Source organism: Labrus mixtus, chromosome 6, assembly GCF_963584025.1.
Source record: "Labrus mixtus chromosome 6, fLabMix1.1, whole genome shotgun sequence".
Lineage (NCBI taxonomy): Eukaryota > Metazoa > Chordata > Actinopteri > Labriformes > Labridae > Labrus > Labrus mixtus.
This window is the reverse complement of record NC_083617.1, coordinates 24831303-24851504: the sequence shown is the minus strand read 5'-3', so window position 1 is coordinate 24851504 and position 20202 is coordinate 24831303. Positions and strand designations below refer to the sequence as shown.

At 43.6% G+C, this 20202-nt stretch overlaps 1 protein-coding gene across 2 annotated transcripts; it reads left to right on the top strand.

The window, feature by feature from the left end:
* The first annotated feature begins 2283 nt into the window (after positions 1-2283).
* Positions 2284-19820, top strand: rel (v-rel avian reticuloendotheliosis viral oncogene homolog). Of its 2 annotated transcripts, none has more exons than XM_061040665.1 (11): positions 2284-2394; positions 2682-2717; positions 4532-4671; positions 4962-5110; positions 5689-5780; positions 10601-10741; positions 14168-14272; positions 14455-14673; positions 14757-14822; positions 14930-15004; positions 15526-19820. In XM_061040665.1, exons 1-11 carry the CDS (start codon positions 2388-2390, stop codon positions 16386-16388), a joined length of 1893 nt encoding a protein of 630 aa, XP_060896648.1. In that variant the 5' UTR covers positions 2284-2387; the 3' UTR covers positions 16389-19820. The 2 variants fall into 2 exon arrangements, with proteins under 2 accessions (XP_060896648.1, XP_060896647.1); XM_061040664.1 differs by having other exon boundaries at positions 15523-19820.
* Positions 19821-20202: the final 382 nt, after the last annotated feature.

The window sequence follows — 20202 nt, the reverse complement described above, 5'->3', positions numbered from 1 at the left end:
TATGTGACTTTTAATACATATGAAAGATGGCCGGGCCATCGGGAACACCTGAGCCCCTTTTCAACCAAAGGGCCCCAGAACTAAAAGTTACAGGGCTTTCTCCTCAAGGACCTACAAGTTTCCTGTGGCCCATAGTTGTCAGCATTTCCACAGTTGCCTGAAGTCTAGGGACGATTATGCAAATGAGGCTGTATGGCATTTCAAATTGATTCACGAGTGCCCAGTTTCCTGTTTCACACTTGTTCCTGTGGTCAAAAGGGAACCTGGTCTACTCTAAAATGTAGCAGAATCACCTGGACCCGATCTGACCTGAATTTGCTCTTCTATGGGCATCTTCTAATCACCTGCAGGGACAGGTGAGGGGTGCAATGTAAGCTGCAGGTGTCCTCCTATCACATAAGGGGGGAAAAGCAGTGAATACTCCCATGTCAAGACCACATTGGACCAGGTCTTGATCCAGAACCAAGGCTTCACTAATCTGAAACAGTGTTCTAAAAAGTCTGAGGCCTCTGAGATAATCTAGTCCTGGTGTGTAAGGTCTAAATCTGGAGGTTCTGGATCAATGTGGTCCAGAAAGAAAGGGACAAAAGAAGTGAAATCTCTCTTTTTGCATTTTTACAAATAGAAAAAAAGTTTCACAAACTTGAAAGTTGGTTTTATAAAGTACCATGGGGTTCCTAAAAAGACTGACACGCTTCATACTTAAGTCGAGACTACTTCAACTTTCCCCGTTAACTGCTGAAGAGGGAGCAGACTTCAGCGTTGTGGGATGATGTGTAGTGAGCACGTTGTCCTCCCCGGACTGCACAAGCAGAGGATTATCATGTTTATGTGACTCCCTGCAACCAAATTTACCTACGAGTACAAATAAAGGAACCTGAACCTGAGGAATGTAAACAGGCAACCTGACAACTGCTTGAGGCCCCAGGCCAGTAGGGGGCCCCCAAGGGCTGACACTTTAAACTGCAGAGGCTCAAAATGTGCAAAGGGGAGCTCAGACTGTCAGCACTCACTCTACTTCTCGTGCAGTATTCCTGTGAAAACCGAAGTTTGACACTTAGAGCACCGGCTTCATAGTGTTGGTTTGGTTCTATAAGACAGATGTTCAGCGTTAGGATAGATTCAGTATTTTGTTCTGTTCTTTTATTTGTATAGTTTTAAGCTTTTTACATTGAATACATTTAATTGTTCTATACAGAGCAGAGCATTTAGCTGTCGCTGTCACCTCACAGCTTAAAGTCTCAAGTTTACATTCTGGTTCAGCCAAGAATGAAAACAGTGTGACAAAAGTTAAAAGATCCAAAGTGGGTCGCCGGTGGACTAGCGGTTGTGTCACGTGCATCATGTGCAGATGTGGGTTTAGGTCCGCCCTCTGCCCTTTGCTGCATGTCTTTCCCAGCTGTCCTACTTAATGAATGTAACCCTTTAAATGCCAGAATCATGTAATCAAACTGGAATTTAAAGGGTTAAATTCCTAAAAATTATTGAATGTTTGGTAGTTTTCAGCAGGGCTGAAATTGTTTAGGAGATGTATACAGAAAAAAGTAGAAAAAAATATCAATCTGTTCTATTTTTATAGCAGTTTTTTGGAAGTGGACATTTTTGTCCTTAATGACTTAAGAGGGTAGTAAAAATGTTTCACAGTGTTCTATTGATCTATTAAAAAAAAAATTGCATTCCAAAATGTGTCAAGAGAGAGACTTTCTTACAAAAAATGTGTGCCATATGCACTAACACAGACAAAATGATGGCCAGATAAAGAGGAAACATTTGCCCAAATGGACTAAAATGTCCATAATGATGCATGAGGGAATAGCAAAAAAAAAAAGAAAAAACTCGATATACAGCCTTTGCCCTCTAAACATGACTGTAGGGACAGGCACTTAAGTGGTTTCCAGGAATCAATATAACTGGTTAAAATTAAAAATTAAATAAACTCTAAAGTCACATTAGGCTAGGGACGTTTCTGTAGAATGACCGTGTTATGCTTAAAGGCCAATCAGAATCAAGTATACAACACAGTAATATTAATAATCATAATAAAACCGTATTGTATCCTTTCCTCAGCTCTGTCTGATACATGTTTCTACATGTTTCTTATTTTTACAGTCTATGTTTCTGCCATGTTGTCTCCTCGCGCTCTCCTGGCTGCTGTCACTCATAACCTCTCCTTCACGTTCGTGTCCCCCTCCCTCTCTGTGACTCAGCTGCCTCTCATTGGTCAGTTCAGATAACGGGGCGGAGCCAGAGGGGAATTCCCCTGACTGTCTACTCTAACAAATATCTTTGCTGCTGGGCTGTCAGTCATTCAGAGCGAGCCTCTGTACTGACACACACACGTACGGACACACACACACAAACAGAGACGTATAAACAGAGACAGCATCATGGACGGTGAGTACAAACACTTTTAATTTATTTACAACGACTCATGATGAATATAATCATGTTCAGACTGTGTGTTATTTATCTTTGTCTTCGTGTTCAGCAGCATCAAAGTTTAACTCTTTCAGTTTAAATCTGTTTATTAGAGTCAGCAGCACACACACTTCCTTCTCTGTGTCCTGATGTGGTGTTGCTGAATAAGCTCTCACACACACACACACACACACACACACACACACACACACACACACTGTGACTCGAAGGTTTATAATTAATCTTTAACTTTGTGTCCTCAGTCCTGCTGCCCTCCATGCTCGAGGATCCGAACCTCTGTGAGTACTCAAACACGTCTGCACACGTCCTACAGTCAGTGAACGCAGCACAGCCTCTTCACTTCCCCTTTTTCTTATAAATCTGAGTGTGTATGTGTATGTGTGTGTTTGTGTGCGTGTGTTTTTGTGTGTGTCTCTGTTGCACTCATATGAAAGCAGGTTCAGCTGAGCAACATGATCTATTTATGTCTAATCATGTCAGAAATGTGACAGGACTCGTTTGATAAGATGTGTGTCTCTCTGTGGGTGTGTGTGTGTGTGTGTGTGTGTTCAGTTGTATCAGTTTTAGTTCCTCTCTCTCAGACCTGATGTTCAGCTTGTTTCTCCGTAAACACAGACTCTCTCTCAGACTCGTTTAGATATCTAACGAGTCTTCATCTGACACTCAGACTCTTTTCTGTTTACGCAGAACAGCTGAACTGAAAACACTCACACTGTATGAACACATATAACACTCCATATGAACACCTCTAACCCTTACTCAAACTCAGACAGTGCAGCTGAGATGCAGAAGTAAAAGAGGAAGTGTCACTATTATTGAAGACAAAAAGGAGAAACGAGCGTTCATCAGTGTTTCCTGTTTTTTTTTATTTGGGAGGGACAGAAAATGCTCAGATTCAAAAACGGTTTCTAGGAGACGTCTTTTCTCTCGCAGTCATCCTCAGCTCTTTCGTTTCTCCTTGACACAAACTTTATCGACAACATACAAACACAACATGAAGTATAAAAACACTATCTTGTAGAAATCAGATTGTCAGATTATTTTCCTGTTTAAAAAGTTGATCCACAGTATCAAAGCTCCATGATCTTCAGATCTTCAGTCATGATTTAAACCAAAAGCTGCTGTGAGAGAAAACAGAGACAGCACTTTGTATAATTCAGATATGTTGTCAACCTGTTTGTGCAATTTGGAGGTTTCTGTGCTTTTTAAAGATGTTTGTCTTCAACTTGTGGTGCTTTAAAAAGATAAATTAACCGACACTGGGGGCCAATCAGAGAATCATCAAAGTTTAAAACTCAATGTTACTTTAAGACATTTAATTGTGAATCAAAATCTTTTTAATCAATGTTGTGCTGTCATTGAGTTCAGTATACTGCCAGGGATTATTTAATATCAAAATCTTTGTGATTAACTGAGTTTATGTTTCATCATGTTACTCTTTTTTACATCAGCAATGTGAAAATATATCCGTGATGCAGCCATGTTTGCAAATATGTGATGCCTTTCCGTCCGTCTGTTTGACCTCTCTGCTCTCATGGTGCCTTCACTGTCCATCTCTGCATCCTATCTGCTCCATTGGTGCATTTACTGTCAGTCTCATCCTCTCTGCTGTCATGATGCCTTCACTGTCTGTCTCATCCTCTCTGCTGTCATGATGCCTTCACTGTCTGTCTCATTCTCTCTCCTGTCATGATGCCTTCACTGTCTGTCTCATTCTCTCTCCTGTCATGATGCCTTCACTGTCAGTCTCATCCTCTCTGCTGTCATGATGCCTTCACTGTCAGTCTCATCCTCTCTCCTGTCACGATGCCTTCACTGTCCGTCTCGTCCTCTCTTCTCTCATGATGCATTTACTGTCAGTCTCATCCTCTCTGCTGTCATGATGCCTTCACTGTCTGTCTCATCCTCTCTCTTGTCATGATGCCTTCACTGTCCGTCTCGTCCTCTCTTCTCTCATGATGCCTTCACTGTCAGTGTCATCCTGTCTTGTCATGATGCCTTCACTGTCTGTCTCATTCTCTCTCCTGTCATGATGCCTTCACTGTCTGTCTCATCCTCTCACGATGCCTTCACTGTCCCTTGTCCTGTGCAGTGGCAGAACCAGCGGTGCAGATCTTCGAGCAGCCGAAGCAGAGAGGAATGCGTTTCAGGTATAAATGCGAGGGTCGCTCAGCAGGAAGCATCCCGGGAGAGAAGAGCAGCGACAACAGCCGGACCTACCCGAGTCTGCAGGTGAGAAACATCTACCTCCACACACACACACACACACTTTACTGAACTCACACACACTCAGGTTCATGTTACAGCTGCTGGTGCATCAACGATCCTAATATACTCCTCCTCCTTCTAAATCTTCTCCTCTTCCTCCTCCTCCTGCTCCTCCTTGTTCTCTCCACTCTCCCCTTCTCCGTCTTAATTTCATAATCCCCCTCCCTTTCTTCCCATTCCTCCTCCTCCTCCTCCTCCTCCTCCTCCTCGTCCTCGTCCTCTCCTCTCCTCTCCTCTCCTCTCCTCCCCTTCAGATCTTGAACTACAGCGGTAAAGGAAAGGTGAAGGTTTACCTGGTGACGAAGAACGAGCCGTACCGTCCTCATCCTCACGACCTGGTGGGGAAAGACTGCAAAGACGGATTCTACGAGGCCGAGTTCGGACCCGACCGTCGAGTAATCGCGTGAGTACAAAACAGATGACAACAACGACAACAACAACAACAACCGTTAACAAGAACAGCACAACATAAAACAATAAAAAACAAAACAGCAACAAGAGAACAAAGCAACAACACATCCCATTAAAAACTTTACAAACAAAATAATAAAAATCACAACAAAGTGTTAACAAATAAACAGAAGAACAACAAACAACATCAACACATCTGTGTGTTACAGTCAGACATTCACATGAACAAACTCACACACACACACACACAAACTCGCAGACTTCAGTGATGTCACCCGGGGAATTCCCATAACACCATCCACATCACAGACATGATCTGACAAATATGTTGTGTGTGTGTCTGTCTGTGTGTCTGTGTGTGTGTGTGTGTGTGTGTGTGTGTGTGTGTGTGTGTGTGTGTGTGTGTGTGTGTGTGTGTGTGTGTGTGTGTGTGTGTGTGTGTGTGTGTGTGTGTGTGTGTGTGTGTGTGTGTGTGTAATTATAAATCCTGGTTGTTGTGCAGTAAATTCAGATTATTGAAGTCTCTGAGCTGAGTGTCTCAGCTGATTACACTCCCGTCTTCTTCTTCAGTTTTCAGAACCTGGGTATTCAGTGTGTGAGGAGGAGGGAGGTGAAAGACGCCATCATTCAGAGGATGGCGAGGAAGATCAACCCCTTCAACGGTGAGTCTTCCTCACTCTGTCTTCATGTCACCTGTCGTATGAACACCTTCACACAGAAACACATGACAGTCTTCACAGCCTGATGTGGGAGTTGTTCTGGATAAAGTTTACAGATGTCTCTTCAGTAAAGTAGCTCTGACATTTTTGTACTTGATACCGTTTTGAGATGCAGGACTGTATTGTGCTGCAATACCTCAAGTGGCCACTGGGGGACAAGTGGTCCAGTTCAGTACGGTACCTGTGTATTGGCGTTTCCACTATTAGAAGTTGGGAATGGGACCAAAATAACGGATTGGTATTGTCCTACTTTTTTTGCTCCCCTTCTGTTGGGGCGCCAAGCGTACATATCTGACCATAAAGGGTGGAGCCAGACACAGTGCAGTCCGTTGATTGGTCGAAAGAATCGTCACTTCCTGCACGACAGCGGTAATAAAGGACAAACACAAAAGGGCGCTAGGTGTCCCCTCAGCTAATTCAGTCCCTGACCTTTAACCTCTGGGCCGTGTTTGTGCTGTTGGAGTCTTTTGGAGATTTGTTCATGTAAATATCAGACTAATAATCTGTCTCTCTCTGTGAGCTTTATTGGACTAACAGACCGTCCAACAAGTCTGAGCTCCACTTTTTACAACCAGTCACATTAGAGCTTTATTATAGCTCACTAATAAGATTTTGGCAAGCAAGCAGAGCGTGTTACTTTACTGTCACTTTGCTGCAGTGTAGTGTAGACAGACAGTGTGTGTTCAGGTGAGCTGTGCAGCTGTTATTAAAGATGTTGTAATTTTTACGGTTCAACATGTTGAGATAATTTCCAGAGAACAGTCCTCATTGCTGCTTTGACCCAGTTCTCAGCAGTCTGTGCCATAAAGTCACAGATTTTCTTTTTGGTTTGGACCACAGTGTTTGTGTGTGTGTGTTTGTGTGTGTGTGTGTGTGTGTGTGTGTGTGTGTGCTGCTTCCTGTGTGTTCTCCTTCTCTGAGCTCCTCTCTGCAGACAGACGGCGTCCTCGTGTACAAACAGGCGCTCAGATACTTCCTCATTCCTGGTTCACAGTTTCTCAACATAGCAGAGAGCAGGAGGTCACGTGAGAACTGGGAATACAGGATTCATTAAGTGGGGGGGGGGGGGGGGGGGGGGCGCGGCGCGTGAGGGGGTTCCCCGGCTCTCTCAGAGGATGATAGCAGCTTTACAGACCCGTGAACAGGCCTGATCTAGAGCTCGATGCTCTCGGTATTTATTGTGTCTCTAATCTGATGGTTTTATCTAAATCAAACACTTAGTTACGTAACAGGCTAATTAGCACGTTAGCTCATCCGGCTACATTAACCCAACATCTGCTCAGTGTTCTCTTTTTAACACGTGTTGTTCAGACCTGAGACCATTAGATTCTGAAAATACCGCACACACAAACACGCAATTACACACTCAATGTACACAAACACACTGCACACAAAAACACACACATGCAACTGTACATAGACACACAAACCACTGCCCATACTAAGACACGCAAAACCTGCGCACACATCAAGCAGCACACTACACACGCATGCACAAAATACATACACACACACACTGTACCTACACACTTAAACACTGCCCACATTACTACACACACACTGTATGTATACACACAAACATAAACCCTTTTCACACATACGGAAATCTCCTGAAAAACTCCGGAGATTTGGCTACCCGGAGGGGATTTAACTTTGTAGATAATCAGTAAATTGTTTCAGTTAGCCAATAAGCAGAAATGTCAGAGAAGGTCTTGTTTCATTCTGTTAAACATCAGGATCTAATGAGGGTGAATAAAAAGTCTCTGGATCAGGGCTGTTAAATAAGGAAAATAAGGAGTTTGAAGACATCAATGTGTTGACCTTAATCTCCAGTGAAAAATGTTCTCTCTTCATCCTCTCTCTTCAGAGGTCAGTTCTCTAATGAGTCTGGCTCTGATCGAGGTTTTTCTGTCTCAAGCTGGATACATTTTGGGTGTCTGTAAAGATTACACAACAAAGAGTACTCCCCCATCATTACACCTAAAGACATTCATATTGATTCTGCAACGGGGTGATAGTGGTGTCCCAGTCTGAGAATTGAGAGCACGGCATTGAGCTCCACACACACACAGCGCTCCACACGCCCCCGCTGGCTCTGCGGATCCAGTGTCACCGCGTAACGCCTCTGTTACTACGTCTGAAGTCGGTACAGAGGGGCGATCACTTTGCCATCCCACCCATTACGCCTCCGTAACATTCATATTGAAGGCAAAACGTCACAGCAGTCTGAACAGGGCTAGTGAAAATGTGAGTCACTGAAGCTGTTTGTGGTTAAGCTTCCTCCTACCAATCAAATTCTGCTCACACACACACACACACACACACACACACTACACACTGCACGCACTCACACTCTGCACACACTCACGCATTCACACTACTCACCCTGAACCCCGGCTGTGTGTGAAGGGAACTCTTTAAAGCCGAGATTTTAAGTCGTTAAGCTTTGGAGGAGCTGCTAAGCTAGCTGTGTCCCTCTGATTTTAGCCTTTATGCTAAGCTAACATGCTGCTAAGATGATGTAGCAAAGCATTTAAGATAGTGGTGTTAATCTCCTGTCCTGTCAGAAAGAAATAAAAGTATATCACCCTGTTTGTGTAGAGAATCCTGCAGCTCAGACAGACAGAAAGTTTAGTGAATCTGAAGTGAGATTCAAACACTTCTGTTATATTTTATCACATCACATTACACGACATGTAACAGAGTTCATAGATAGTCTTCTTGTCAGAAATTCTCACTCTGTATTGGAGATGTTTGGAAACTAAGTTGTTAGCATTAAGGTTTCACTGCCTGTTCGCTGCTCCTCTGAGGATTAATTTCAGATTTAGAGACTCATAACCCGATGACCAGTGAGAGCACTCAGACTCGAGCCTGCAGAAGAATATTGTCTTTATTCTGCAACCCTGAGGTGGAGGAGTCCACCTTCGCTCTCACACAGTCTGTGTGTCTAGCGTTTAATTGTGATGTCCAGGTCTTAATCTAAAATGTCAGAAACACAAAGTTTAAGAGCTGAGATGTTTCCCACAACTTTCACACACGTCAGGAGCACCGTGGTCACCTCCTGCTCACACTCTTCTTTCCACCCTGAGGTGACGTCGCAGAGCGTCACCTCAGTGAGAGATAGAGAATGAGAGCTGGAGGAAGAGAAAGTGGGCAGATGTGAAAGCTGATGTGTGTGACTGACACTCTGTGTGTGTGTGGGCGTCTCTCAGTCAAAGGTGTGTGTTTGCGTTTTGCCTGTGAGGGTGGTGAGTGTGACGCTAGTGTGTGTGTGTCTATGTGTGTGTGTGTGTGGGCAGAGGATCGCGGCTGTGACGTGTTTGTGTTGGTCCAGAGTTGTGGTTTGGAGACGTCCTACAGATGTGACAAACATGAGCGAGAGAACACCAGAGAAAATAAAAGTTCATATCTATTGTGAATGTTCTTTTTCATTATATTTACATCGTGGTAAACGTGCTTTTAATGCTTGATGCCTGTTAATGACACCGTGTGATACAAGTTGAGTATTGAGTGGATGATATCATTTGTGATGAACATATATTTACATATATAAAGTAATTTTTTTCAGCCCTTTGGCCTTTATTAGATAGGACAGCTGAAGAGAGACAGGAAATGTTGGGAGGAGAGAGAGGGGGATGACATTTAGCACAGTGCCGAGGTCGGACTCGAACCCACGATCGCTGCAATGAAGAACTGAATCAACTTTATTGTCTATCCCAAAAGTGACAGAAATTCTCCTTTGACAGGGCTCCACGAATCAATCAATCTTTATTTGTGTAGCGCCAATTCAAAAACAAAAGAGCACATATAATAATAATAATCTGCAGGAAGGATTTCTCCTTTGTATTCATCGCGTTCCTGTTGTCCAGGCTGAGGTGGAGGTCGGAGCAGGTCGTGCATGAATGCGGACGGCGGTGGTTGAAGGACGACACAGTCCGATGGACAATAAACACAACTTACATTAAAAGGGGAATGTTACAAACAGCGGCCCCTAACCCTAAGCCTCTGGACATGGGGCGTGCAACATAACCGCCAGTGGTGATTCTAGAGTCTGTTAGGGCCCAAGTCAAAAATGAATGGGGGGGGGGTCCTCCAACCAGTGTTCAGCAGGGCAATGAGAGTGAATGCTGTCCGATGGGGCCCCCTAAGGGAGGTTTCCTACTGTCATTCCAAAATTTTCACATTATGGGTTGCTGCATTATTTTTAAATTTTCTCAGCCCTCTTCTCGCCTGGGGCCCCAAGTAGTTACCTGTTGACAAGCAGCACCTCTGATAACCGCTAGGCCATCCAGCGCCCTGATACACATTTATTGACGTGTGAGTCTCTCTGCTGGTCTGCATGTTTCACACCTGTTGTCGTACGTGTCTGTAACACGTCATCTCCAATCAATCTAAAATAACTCTGAACATCTTCAACACAACGTTCTTCAAACACATCTTCAGCCAGCCTCACAGTCACATCATATAAACACCTGTTAACATAGATCGAAAGTATCTGACCCTCAGATGTTCACATGCTGAGTGAGAAAATGCATGACGTGTTTGTTTAATTTTTTCATTCATAAGTTTCAGATTGTCTTTGTGACTGAAAGTATGATTTGATGACTGAAACCAAAAACCTTTCAACCACAGCAGAGATGTTCAAACTGAAACAATTATTAGAGTGATCTAATTACCCTTTAATGAGCGAACGCATGTTCTGTGACGGAAGTTATAACGTCTCTCACCCAGATACTGACGCGTGTGTGTGTTTGTGTCCTCAGTACCACAGGAGCAGCTGCTGCAGACGGAGGAGTACGACCTGAACGTGGTGCGTCTGTGTATCCAGGTTTACCTGCAGGACGAGAACGGACAGTACACCAGAGCTCTGAACCCCATCGTCACCAACCCCATCTACGACAACCGTGAGTCTGTTACACCTCTATGCTAACCGCTAACACTGCCCAAATATGTAGGGTGTTAATACTCCCGATATGAGCTCCAATATGAGTCCCCACAAATATCTGTAAACACACTGCCAAGGCTGTTTTAACCAAGAGATAGAGAGTCTGTACGTGTGTCGATCAATCTCGGGCTTGCTGCTGTTGCTTAGCTAGCCTAGCTTATCATGCTAACAGGACCTGCAGCATAACGACAGGCAGGCGAGGAAGTCAGTGTTTTCCAAAGAGCTCCAGGAGAGTTACAGCTTCCTTCAAAAAGTACCAGGCATTTTTGCCTGCTATGCTACATTTTGCACACACTGCACGGTGGAAACGCCAACATACAAAGCCATATAAAAACGAGCAAACACAAACTGTGGGAATGATCTACTTCAGTGAGGCAGCTCAGGAGGAAACCTTTACTTACCACCTTGTGTGACCAGAGCTGGCCACTGATCTGTGGATCAATACATGAGGGTTTGCAGTTAAACTAAAGTGTCCTGATTTGGAGTTTTGAACATATGCTCACCCTGCCAATATGGTGCTAATAGCTGCTATTACAGTGCTAACATACTGCTAACACTGCTACAGACTTCTAAGACTGACAACACGTTCACACTGCCGTCATGTTGGCCAATTACAAGAGATGAGAACTTTATGAAACTGACATGTGATCACCTGACGGTAACTCAGGCCGCTGAGGTCAGTTGTGACCGTTATGTTAAAAAAAAGCAGCGGACATGTTTCTAATATTTACGTCATCCGACATGATTTCCTGAAATGCACTGAGTCCTGCTGTCTGAAATAAACCTGAAAGAATGTCACCATGTTGCACAAGTGTTCGAACAAACAGATTGTGCTGGGAGTACCTGTTGCAAGCTTTTATTTCAACACCTGTGTGCAGGATTTCTGAGCCCCATGAGACAATATCTCATTAAAACCTAAAACAACAGCATCAGCCAATCCTGCAATATTACTATAACTACACCTCCACTGAACACATAACCCATTAAAAGCTTTAAACTACGGTCCAGAAAGGTCCTCCTTTAATACTTTCTGATACTTCACATTTTAAATGATAGCACCAAAGCCTTAAAATAAATCTCTGTCTAAATCTATTTCATAAGAAAGGTGTGTAAGAGAGGAGTGAGTCCATCATGTTTGCCAACTCATTTGAGCAATTAGGACAGTATGCAGGAGTTTTTGGTAATCAATCACATGAAATCATCTAGTCATCATCCCTAGTCTGTCTACAAACCCCCCAATGATGAGAAAAGTCCATCCTCTCCGTCTTTTGCCTGCTCCACTTTTCAGAAAATGTGTGCTCAAACAGGCTGTTTGGAGATTTTCCCTTCATGACATCACAAAGGGCAGTAACCCCTCCCCCAGGTGGGTGACACTCCCACAGCTAGGTGTTTGCTCTGCCCTCTGAGTCTGCCTTCTCACTGTAAACAATAGGACATGGAGCGAGAAAGCCCGAGCCACCCAAGCCCTTCCAGAGAGGGGGCGTGGTCAGACACAACTCATTTACATATTTAAAGGTACAGACACAGAAACAGTCTGTTCTGAGCAGGGCTGAAATAGAGGAGTTTATAGGCATGATCAAATACAGGATCAGAGTGGATTTAGAACAAGAAAGGAGGAGAATATGTGACCTTTAAATAACTTTAACTTTCTGTTACACCTTTAAAAACTCACTTTGCATTTTAAATTAAATGATAACAATTAATTCGACTTTGTAATTTATGTTTTATGTTTAAGAGTTAAGAAAGAGTTAATACTTATATTCATTTATTCTGCCCATTTCACCTTTACTGTGACAAATCAAAACAAAATCTATATACAGTATATTTATTTCTGGCAAAATAAGGGCCCCTTCATCCTTGGGGGCCCTGGTAGTCCGTCCCTTTTTCTCCCTACTATGACGCCCATGCCTGTGTATATGACTTGGTGCTTATATACTTGCAAAAAACTCCAGAAAACATCCTGAAATTTTTCGGGGTGAGCGAAACCACCACCAGCGAGCAGGAGGGGGTGATGATGAGCATAACCTACGACCAAAGACTGTCTGCATGCCAGAGGTGTGATCCCTGTGCACGTAATGAAACTGCTTCATTATGTTTTCCGTTCTCCAGGATGTTATCTGCTCTTTAGTTTATATTGTGAAAGAGTTGAACTACACACAGCATTGATATAGAGGCACGATTCTTATCACAGAGTCGGACTGTGTTCCTTCATCCAACACTTCTTTTGACGTAGTGTCTCCTGAGGAACCCCCCCTCCGCCTGTCAGACGGGTATAGTCTCCCGCTGTGAGGTGCATGTGTCAACAACTAAATCAGGAAGATCTCAGGGTCAGCCTGCCTGACATTTTTTAGAAATGTTCATGTAAGAAAATGGCGTAGTTGTGTCAGTAACAGTGTTGCATGCTGTGTACTAGTTCAGTGTTCCTCACACACACAAAAAGAGGAAGTTCTTTATACCCACTAACCCCCCAGCAACACGGTTACCATGGAGCACTTCCTCTTCTCAAAGCAGTCATCTGACTTACCCTGAGTGTGGTCGCTCCCTGAGGTTAATATTGAACCAGGTTAGACTGAGAAACTAAAGATTCACAACATCAAATAGATCGGACACAGACACATTCTGATGTCAGACTAATGAAAACATGTTCCTTTATTCTAACAAACGCTAAGAACATTAAAATGACCCTGAAAAGACTTCAGTCTGACCCCTCCCATATCTAAAAAATAATTAATTACTTGCCGGTTAAAGTGAAACTGGGTATCTTACAGCACCACTATGTGGAGACTACAGCTAACTTTCTGTTAAGATTATTTCCCATGATGCAACTGGTGGAAATTTACAACCACAAAGACCGACACAGAAACAGAAGGAGCTTTTTGTTTCAGTTATCTGCTGTAACAGACAGCAACGTTTCAGATCATGAGGAAAACGTCTGTTGGAGTTATACCAGGATATGTCTGCAGAGGGCGCTAAACATCTCGTTCTGTAAATCACGCCATAGTCTCCCGATATGAAACCAGGAATTTTAAGAGATGGCTTCAAGCCTCAATGTAAGCTGTTGAAACCTCTTGCACAGACTCCCTTCTCCCAGCACTGGGGAGCAGCCCTCCCTTGGCAGCCCTGCAGCGTTCTGCCCCCGCGTGAGGCTTCCAGAGAGCTGGCCAATCAGAAGAAAGAGGGCATGTGGGGAGGGGGGTCTTAAAGAGACAGCAGCTGAAACAAACCTGAAATGAGGGTTTTTACTGATGCCAGTATCAGATAAATAATGAGTTTTTTGAGCTGCAAATCATACAAAGCTCCTCTAAAGGTTTCACAGACTGACAACATCAAAGGTATAAAGTGCTTCAATGTATGAAATCTGACTTATTAACTTGTGTGTCATCAGGAGCCCCGAACACAGCCGAGCTGAGGATCTGTCGGGTCAATAAGAACAGCGGCAGCGTTAAAGGAGGGGACGAGATCTTCTTACTATGCGACAAAGTCCAGAAAGGTGAATACCATCAGTGTTCTTTGAAAATGATTTATACTTCATTTCACTGAAATGTTAGCTTAAATCTGTTTTCTCTCCATTCATCTCCATTCATCTTCATTTTACGGTTCATATCTGTAGCACCGTCTCTTTGCATGATCAGTCAGTTTTTCGCTCTTGTATTCCATCATCACTTCCCCCAGACGACATCGAGGTGCGATTCTTCTCCTCCGATGGCTGGGAGGCCAAAGGCTCCTTCTCTCAGGCTGATGTTCACCGTCAGGTCGCCATCGTCTTTAAGACTCCGTCCTACTACAACACCTCCATCGTCGAGTCCATCACCGTGCAAATGCAGCTACGTCGACCCTCTGACCAGGAAGTCAGTGAACCATTGGACTTCAGATATCTGCCCGATGACAAAGGTGAGCAGAGATCTCCGTCTGGGTGTGGAGACAGTTTTCAGGTAAACTGGGGCCTTTTTTTTTACATGTTGTTTCCTCTTTAGATCCTTACGGCTACAACGAGAAGAAGCGCAAAAGAGAAAACCTGATGAGGATTTCAGGACTGTCCGGTAAGTGATACAGCACTCTGTATATAAACTTCAACTCACCATGTAAATGTTTTTAGCATGTCCTCCACATGACTGTAGTGTAACAAATGGTTTTGGACCTTCTTCAGGTGGTCCTTTCGCTAGTCTATCCATGAACAGGCCCAAGGCTTTCCCTCAGAGTACCATGGGTCACATGAGGAAAGGTAACTGCTTTCATTTTGTGTCCCTGAAATAACAACAATGGTTAACCACAAACAACATAATTATCCAGCACTGGGTTGCAGCAGCTCTGCAAAAGTTCAAATGTAGCGTAGTTTGAGCGTCACTTCTACTTTAGGCAGTTACAGGGCAAACAAGATCCAGGAGCTAGCTAGGGAGAACCTTGCTGTGTGTTTGCTCATATGAGTGTTTGTGTAGGTGTAACCATCGTTGTCTCTGTACATGTCGAGTAGCTTTCACAACACAGAATCTCTATGAAAGTAAAAAGATGTTATGATGGCCAAGCTTTCTGTGGAGAGTTCTGCAGCAATATTTTGGTTAGTTTGGATGTTATGCTCTACTAGTTGAGATGAACCTTATGTCTCTCTGGTGCCACCAAAATGGGTTTGATGTAGACTTTACAACATAACTTGAGACAGAGCTTATACAGAGCTGCTGCAACAGGACACTGATCAGGATGAGTCTACGCTGAAATCTCACTAAAGTCTCCTTGTGTCTTCAGCAGACATCAACAGTCTTTACCTGAGGCCGCAGCACACACCTGTGATGCACCAACAACAGGTATTCAACCAGCAGTACCAGCCGGCCCCTCACAGTGTCATGATGCCATCTCAGGGTCCTAATGTTCCTGTCAGCCATCAGTGGGCCAACCCCAATCCCCCCATCTCCATGGAAACAGTCACCATCAGCCCATCCGGTGCCGTGAACAACCTGTCCCATCCTAACTCCAGGCCACAGCCAAGCCGTGCACCCAGTATCCCCCAAAGAGTAGAGCACAGCTTTGAGAATAACTTTCTCCCTGAGCTCTCCGTGACCGACCTGCAGTGCTTGGAACAACAGACACCTGGACAGAGCCAGCCAGAGTCTCAGACCCTCTTCCACCTGCAACACCAAAGGCCGGGGCTCCCCTCTGAGCTACGGACCCAGAATCACCCACAGAACCAGAACCAGAACCAGGGTCTCGAGACTGGATGGCCCAATTTCAACCTCATCAATCCTGTCCAAAACCCGTTTAATGGGTCCGTACCTGGAGGTGGAGGGGTCTCACAGGGTCAGGGCTCTTTCCCCTTCCTGGAGGGAATTGAAGGGGAGGATTTCCTGAAAGGTCTGGTGGGAGGAGATTCTCAGGCTGGCTTCCATTTAAAACAAGAGCCACAGGTACTAGAAAACACTGCTCCTGTCATGCACTCCCCGAGGGAAAGCCAAAGGAACACCTACACCAACCTGCTCCCCCGTCCAGCCAGCAATGGCACCAACATGGATCCAATGAGGAGCGGGAACACACAGCCCCTCAAAAACCTGCACAGTCCTGATGGCCACTTTCCGACTCTGGCTGACTACATCAAATCAACTCGACAAAGTAACTGAGAAGAGCTGCTTCCATTAATTGAACAGGAACAGCCCTAAGGACAGAGTTGGTCTAATTCTTCTCTGTAGAGGGAGACATCCAGCTTTTTCTGGTCAAAATCTGAGTCTGCATACTCTGGAGGCACCAGGTCGCGTTTTTACACCAGTAGGAATGAGATCAGAGCTATGATCACAAAGTCGTATCAATAACCAGACACAGGAAGGTGAATCTTTTAAGATGGATGGTTTGTTTTCTTACAAACACATCACACAGAATTCTTCAGGAGTTTTAGAAACATCACTTGTACGCTGATGATATCCTGCTCTATCTTTTTCATCACTTTACGCTGATGATATCACGTTCTATCCTTTTCATCACTTTACGCTGATGATATCATGTTCTATCTTTTTCATCACTACGCTGATGATATCCTGTTCTATCTTTTTCATCAGTTGTACGCTGATGATATCCTAGTCTATCTTTTCCATCACTTTACGCTGATGATGTCCTTATATTATGTAAATCCAATGACAAACAAACTGTCAGAATGGGTTTCCCAAAGAATGACGCTGAACCTGAGTGGAGGAGTTAGCGTACGAGGGTCGTAACCTTTTTTTGCTAGCCTAGCTTATATTTGAATGCTAGGTTTGTATAGATATATATATGACTTGTGCTTTATTCTTTAACTTATTATAGTTTGTGTAATCAGCTCATCTTACTTCAGTTTCATTCTCTTGTCTACACACAGACACAGGCACACACACACCTGTACCTCTTCTCTCTTACACACAGCGTCTTGTCCCGCCATGCCTCGTAACTTTCTGTAACTTGTGTGTTTCTGCATTTTTGACGATATTCATCAGCAGTATGTTAGAGATGCTGACAAAGCATCACTCGTCTTTTGAAATGTTTCACTCGATATTCCATTATCACATCAGGGTATCCATGCGAGTGGAGTCTTACTGATGATGATCCGTATCACAGCGCTCATCCTAAACTATGAGAGCAGGAGAGCAACGGCATCAAGCAGCTGCAGAAAAATATTACAATGAAGACATAAGATACTTCAGCTTTAACATGAGCGTCAAACCTCAGTCTGTGTATTTACAGGAAGGACTTACGGTCAGAGGACCTCTCTCTCTCTGTGAGGCGTGAATACATAAAAAAAACTTTGGCAACCATACGTTTGCTTGGGCGGCCAGCGGGAGTGTCGTCTATGTGTGGGAAACTTTGAATTCAGAACGGGATTATCATCTTGATCAACTGAAATAAAACGAGAACTTTTTTTACTCCTCCTGACACCCACAGTCAGCGATCATGCTGAGAACTGTTTCCTCCTCCTCAGCCCGCCTCGCCGTTGTAGTCGGTGAGGTCATTGTTGTGCTTTTTGACCCATCACTGACTTTGAATGTTCACATCAGGACACTGACTTGATCCTGTCTCTTCCACCTGATGTACAAAGTCACACTTAAATCAAGACTGGATGTTCTCATTCTGGATTAATCTCATCATGTTTGGACTACTTATACCCCCTTTGATGGATCCGCTTTACACCGCCTGTAGTCGATCCACAGAGCTACTGTGAGGCTTTTAGCTCAGCCCAATAGATGGACACATATAATACTTATATTATCACCTGGGCTGGCTTCATATTGATGTTGAAATGAATCTTATAATGTTCACATACAGATCTCTGTTTGGTCGGGCTGCAACACGACGTCACAAAGAGAGATCTTTTTTGCAAGAAGTTTGACATCATGTTTTTTTTTTGTTTTTTTTTACATTTAACTGCTCTCAACCCGCCCTCTGACACATAGGTGTGTTTGGTGTCCAGCTGATGGTTTGAGACAGACTTTTTCATCCTCAAGGCCCAGTTGCCTGGTTGCTTGATAAAATAAAAATAATCCAGATTTGGTAATCCATATCTTTTCTACAAAAGGGTCATGTAATCCAGATCACGTTAATCACAGAGAAAAGATGTAAAGATCTGGATAGCCAGTACTCTGAAGGGGCGCCAAAATCCATAAAGGCTGAAAAATCCTCACAGCTGCTTTAAAGTTTCATTTAAACTTTAAATAAACCTCTTTATCTCTGAAGCTAAACCGCAATCTAATGCAAAAATATTTTTTAAAGTCTTAAAAAGTATCAACTACCCAGTAAAACTGTTGACAGATTTATATGATTTCTGATATGTTTTCCCAGAAATCAAGTCTGAATCCAGACCTTTACTGGGATCAGGTTGAACTTTAAGTTTAAAGTTATCACAATCCTACTCAAAAGATTTCAACAACACAGACATCTGATTTTGACTTCCTGATCTTATTTGTTTTTTTTAACAACCCAATTTTAAGATTGACTCATATCTGATAGCTTTAATCCTGTCACTTGACTTTTGAAAATCCGGGCCCTGATGAGGTCATGAGACTGAGCTCACGTGAGTCCAGCTGGCTTCTGTTTGTGGCTGAATCAGGTCCGAGGCTGTGATGACGATGATGTCAGAAAGTACAGAAGGTTTCATTCAAGACGTGAATGTATTTTTAGTTTCTTTATTTGTCTACATATTGTATAAAACATTGTCTAGTTTGGGGGGTGGATGTGATTTTCAACAGAAAAAAATAATATTTTGAAAGCTTCCTTATTTCTTTGTAAAGAATTCGTACATATTGTGTTCTATTGCTCGTTATAGCAGAGTGTTAGCCGTTAGCTGCTGTCAGCTAACAGCGAAACATTCAGATCTCTGAAAAGCTCTTATACTGGCGGGTACTGAGACTTTCTTTAAGGAAGTGAGGGGAAGCACCTTGAGTATGGCGTTTCCTCTGTAATGACTATGTCATATCAGTGATCACATGTTATTCACAGAACTTAAACAGCATGTTGTATAGATATGAATGTTTTATTCAGCTTCACAGAAGCCGTTTCCACACATGCACTCCTGAAGATTTTTAGAAAATTTCTGAGGGGCTTGTTCACAAATCCACCTCACAGGGGGAGACCCTCCCTGTCCGGTGGGGGGGGGGGGGGGGTTAGTTTGAGATGTTCACAGTATCAGCAAAATAGCAGAGAAGAACATAAAGCAAACAAAGCTTAGCAAAGCAGTTAAATACAGTATGTGCACAGAGCTCATACAGTCTACTGTAGAGCGTCAGTCACAGGACATAAATATCTTCACCCCCCTTCCACTCGCTCGCGGAGAATTATCTCCGGCTGCGTTCACACATACAGCTCAACATTAAAATATCAGGACGTTTTTGTGCATGCGTGGAAACACCGAGAGTTTCTCTGGAGACACATGTCAGGGTTTATGTCTGTCACCAGAAGCTTCTTAACATGTCCTTTTTTTAACTTCACAATGTTTGCTTTAAATTGGAATTTTATATTTTGATGACTTTCTTTGTGAGATTTGTTATTTTTGGATTTTTCTACCATGATTTCTTATTAAACAGTCTGATTCACTTCTTTTGACATGTCATTATTATCACCGTGTCTCTTCTCCTCATTGAAAAGGGGGGGGGGAGCTCAATCTGTGTCTAGAAATAAGAGTTAGTGTTTGAGTCAAGACCACACTTACCAAGACCACGACATACCCGAAACCGAGACAAGACCGATACTATAAATATCACTGAAAAATCATCATGTTGTGTGCAGGGGGCGTGTCACTCACTTAGGGCGCGCTTACACTAGATAAGTTGTCCCGTACCGCGCTTAAGCCTCGGAGCACTCCACTAGTCAAACAAACTGGACTTTAGGGGTGAAGCGTGCTTGGGCATGATACGGATTGCCTAGTATGAGTGCACCCTTAGACCGTAGCATCGGGAAGCGGCCGTAACAGAGAGG

Coding starts and splice junctions, on each gene's coding strand:
- rel (XM_061040664.1), top strand. Junction 5,111..5,688: donor CCCGACCGTCGAGTAATCGC/GTGAGTACAAAA, acceptor CTTCTTCTTCAG/TTTTCAGAACCTGGGTATTC. Junction 10,742..14,167: donor CAACCCCATCTACGACAACC/GTGAGTCTGTTA, acceptor GTGTGTCATCAG/GAGCCCCGAACACAGCCGAG.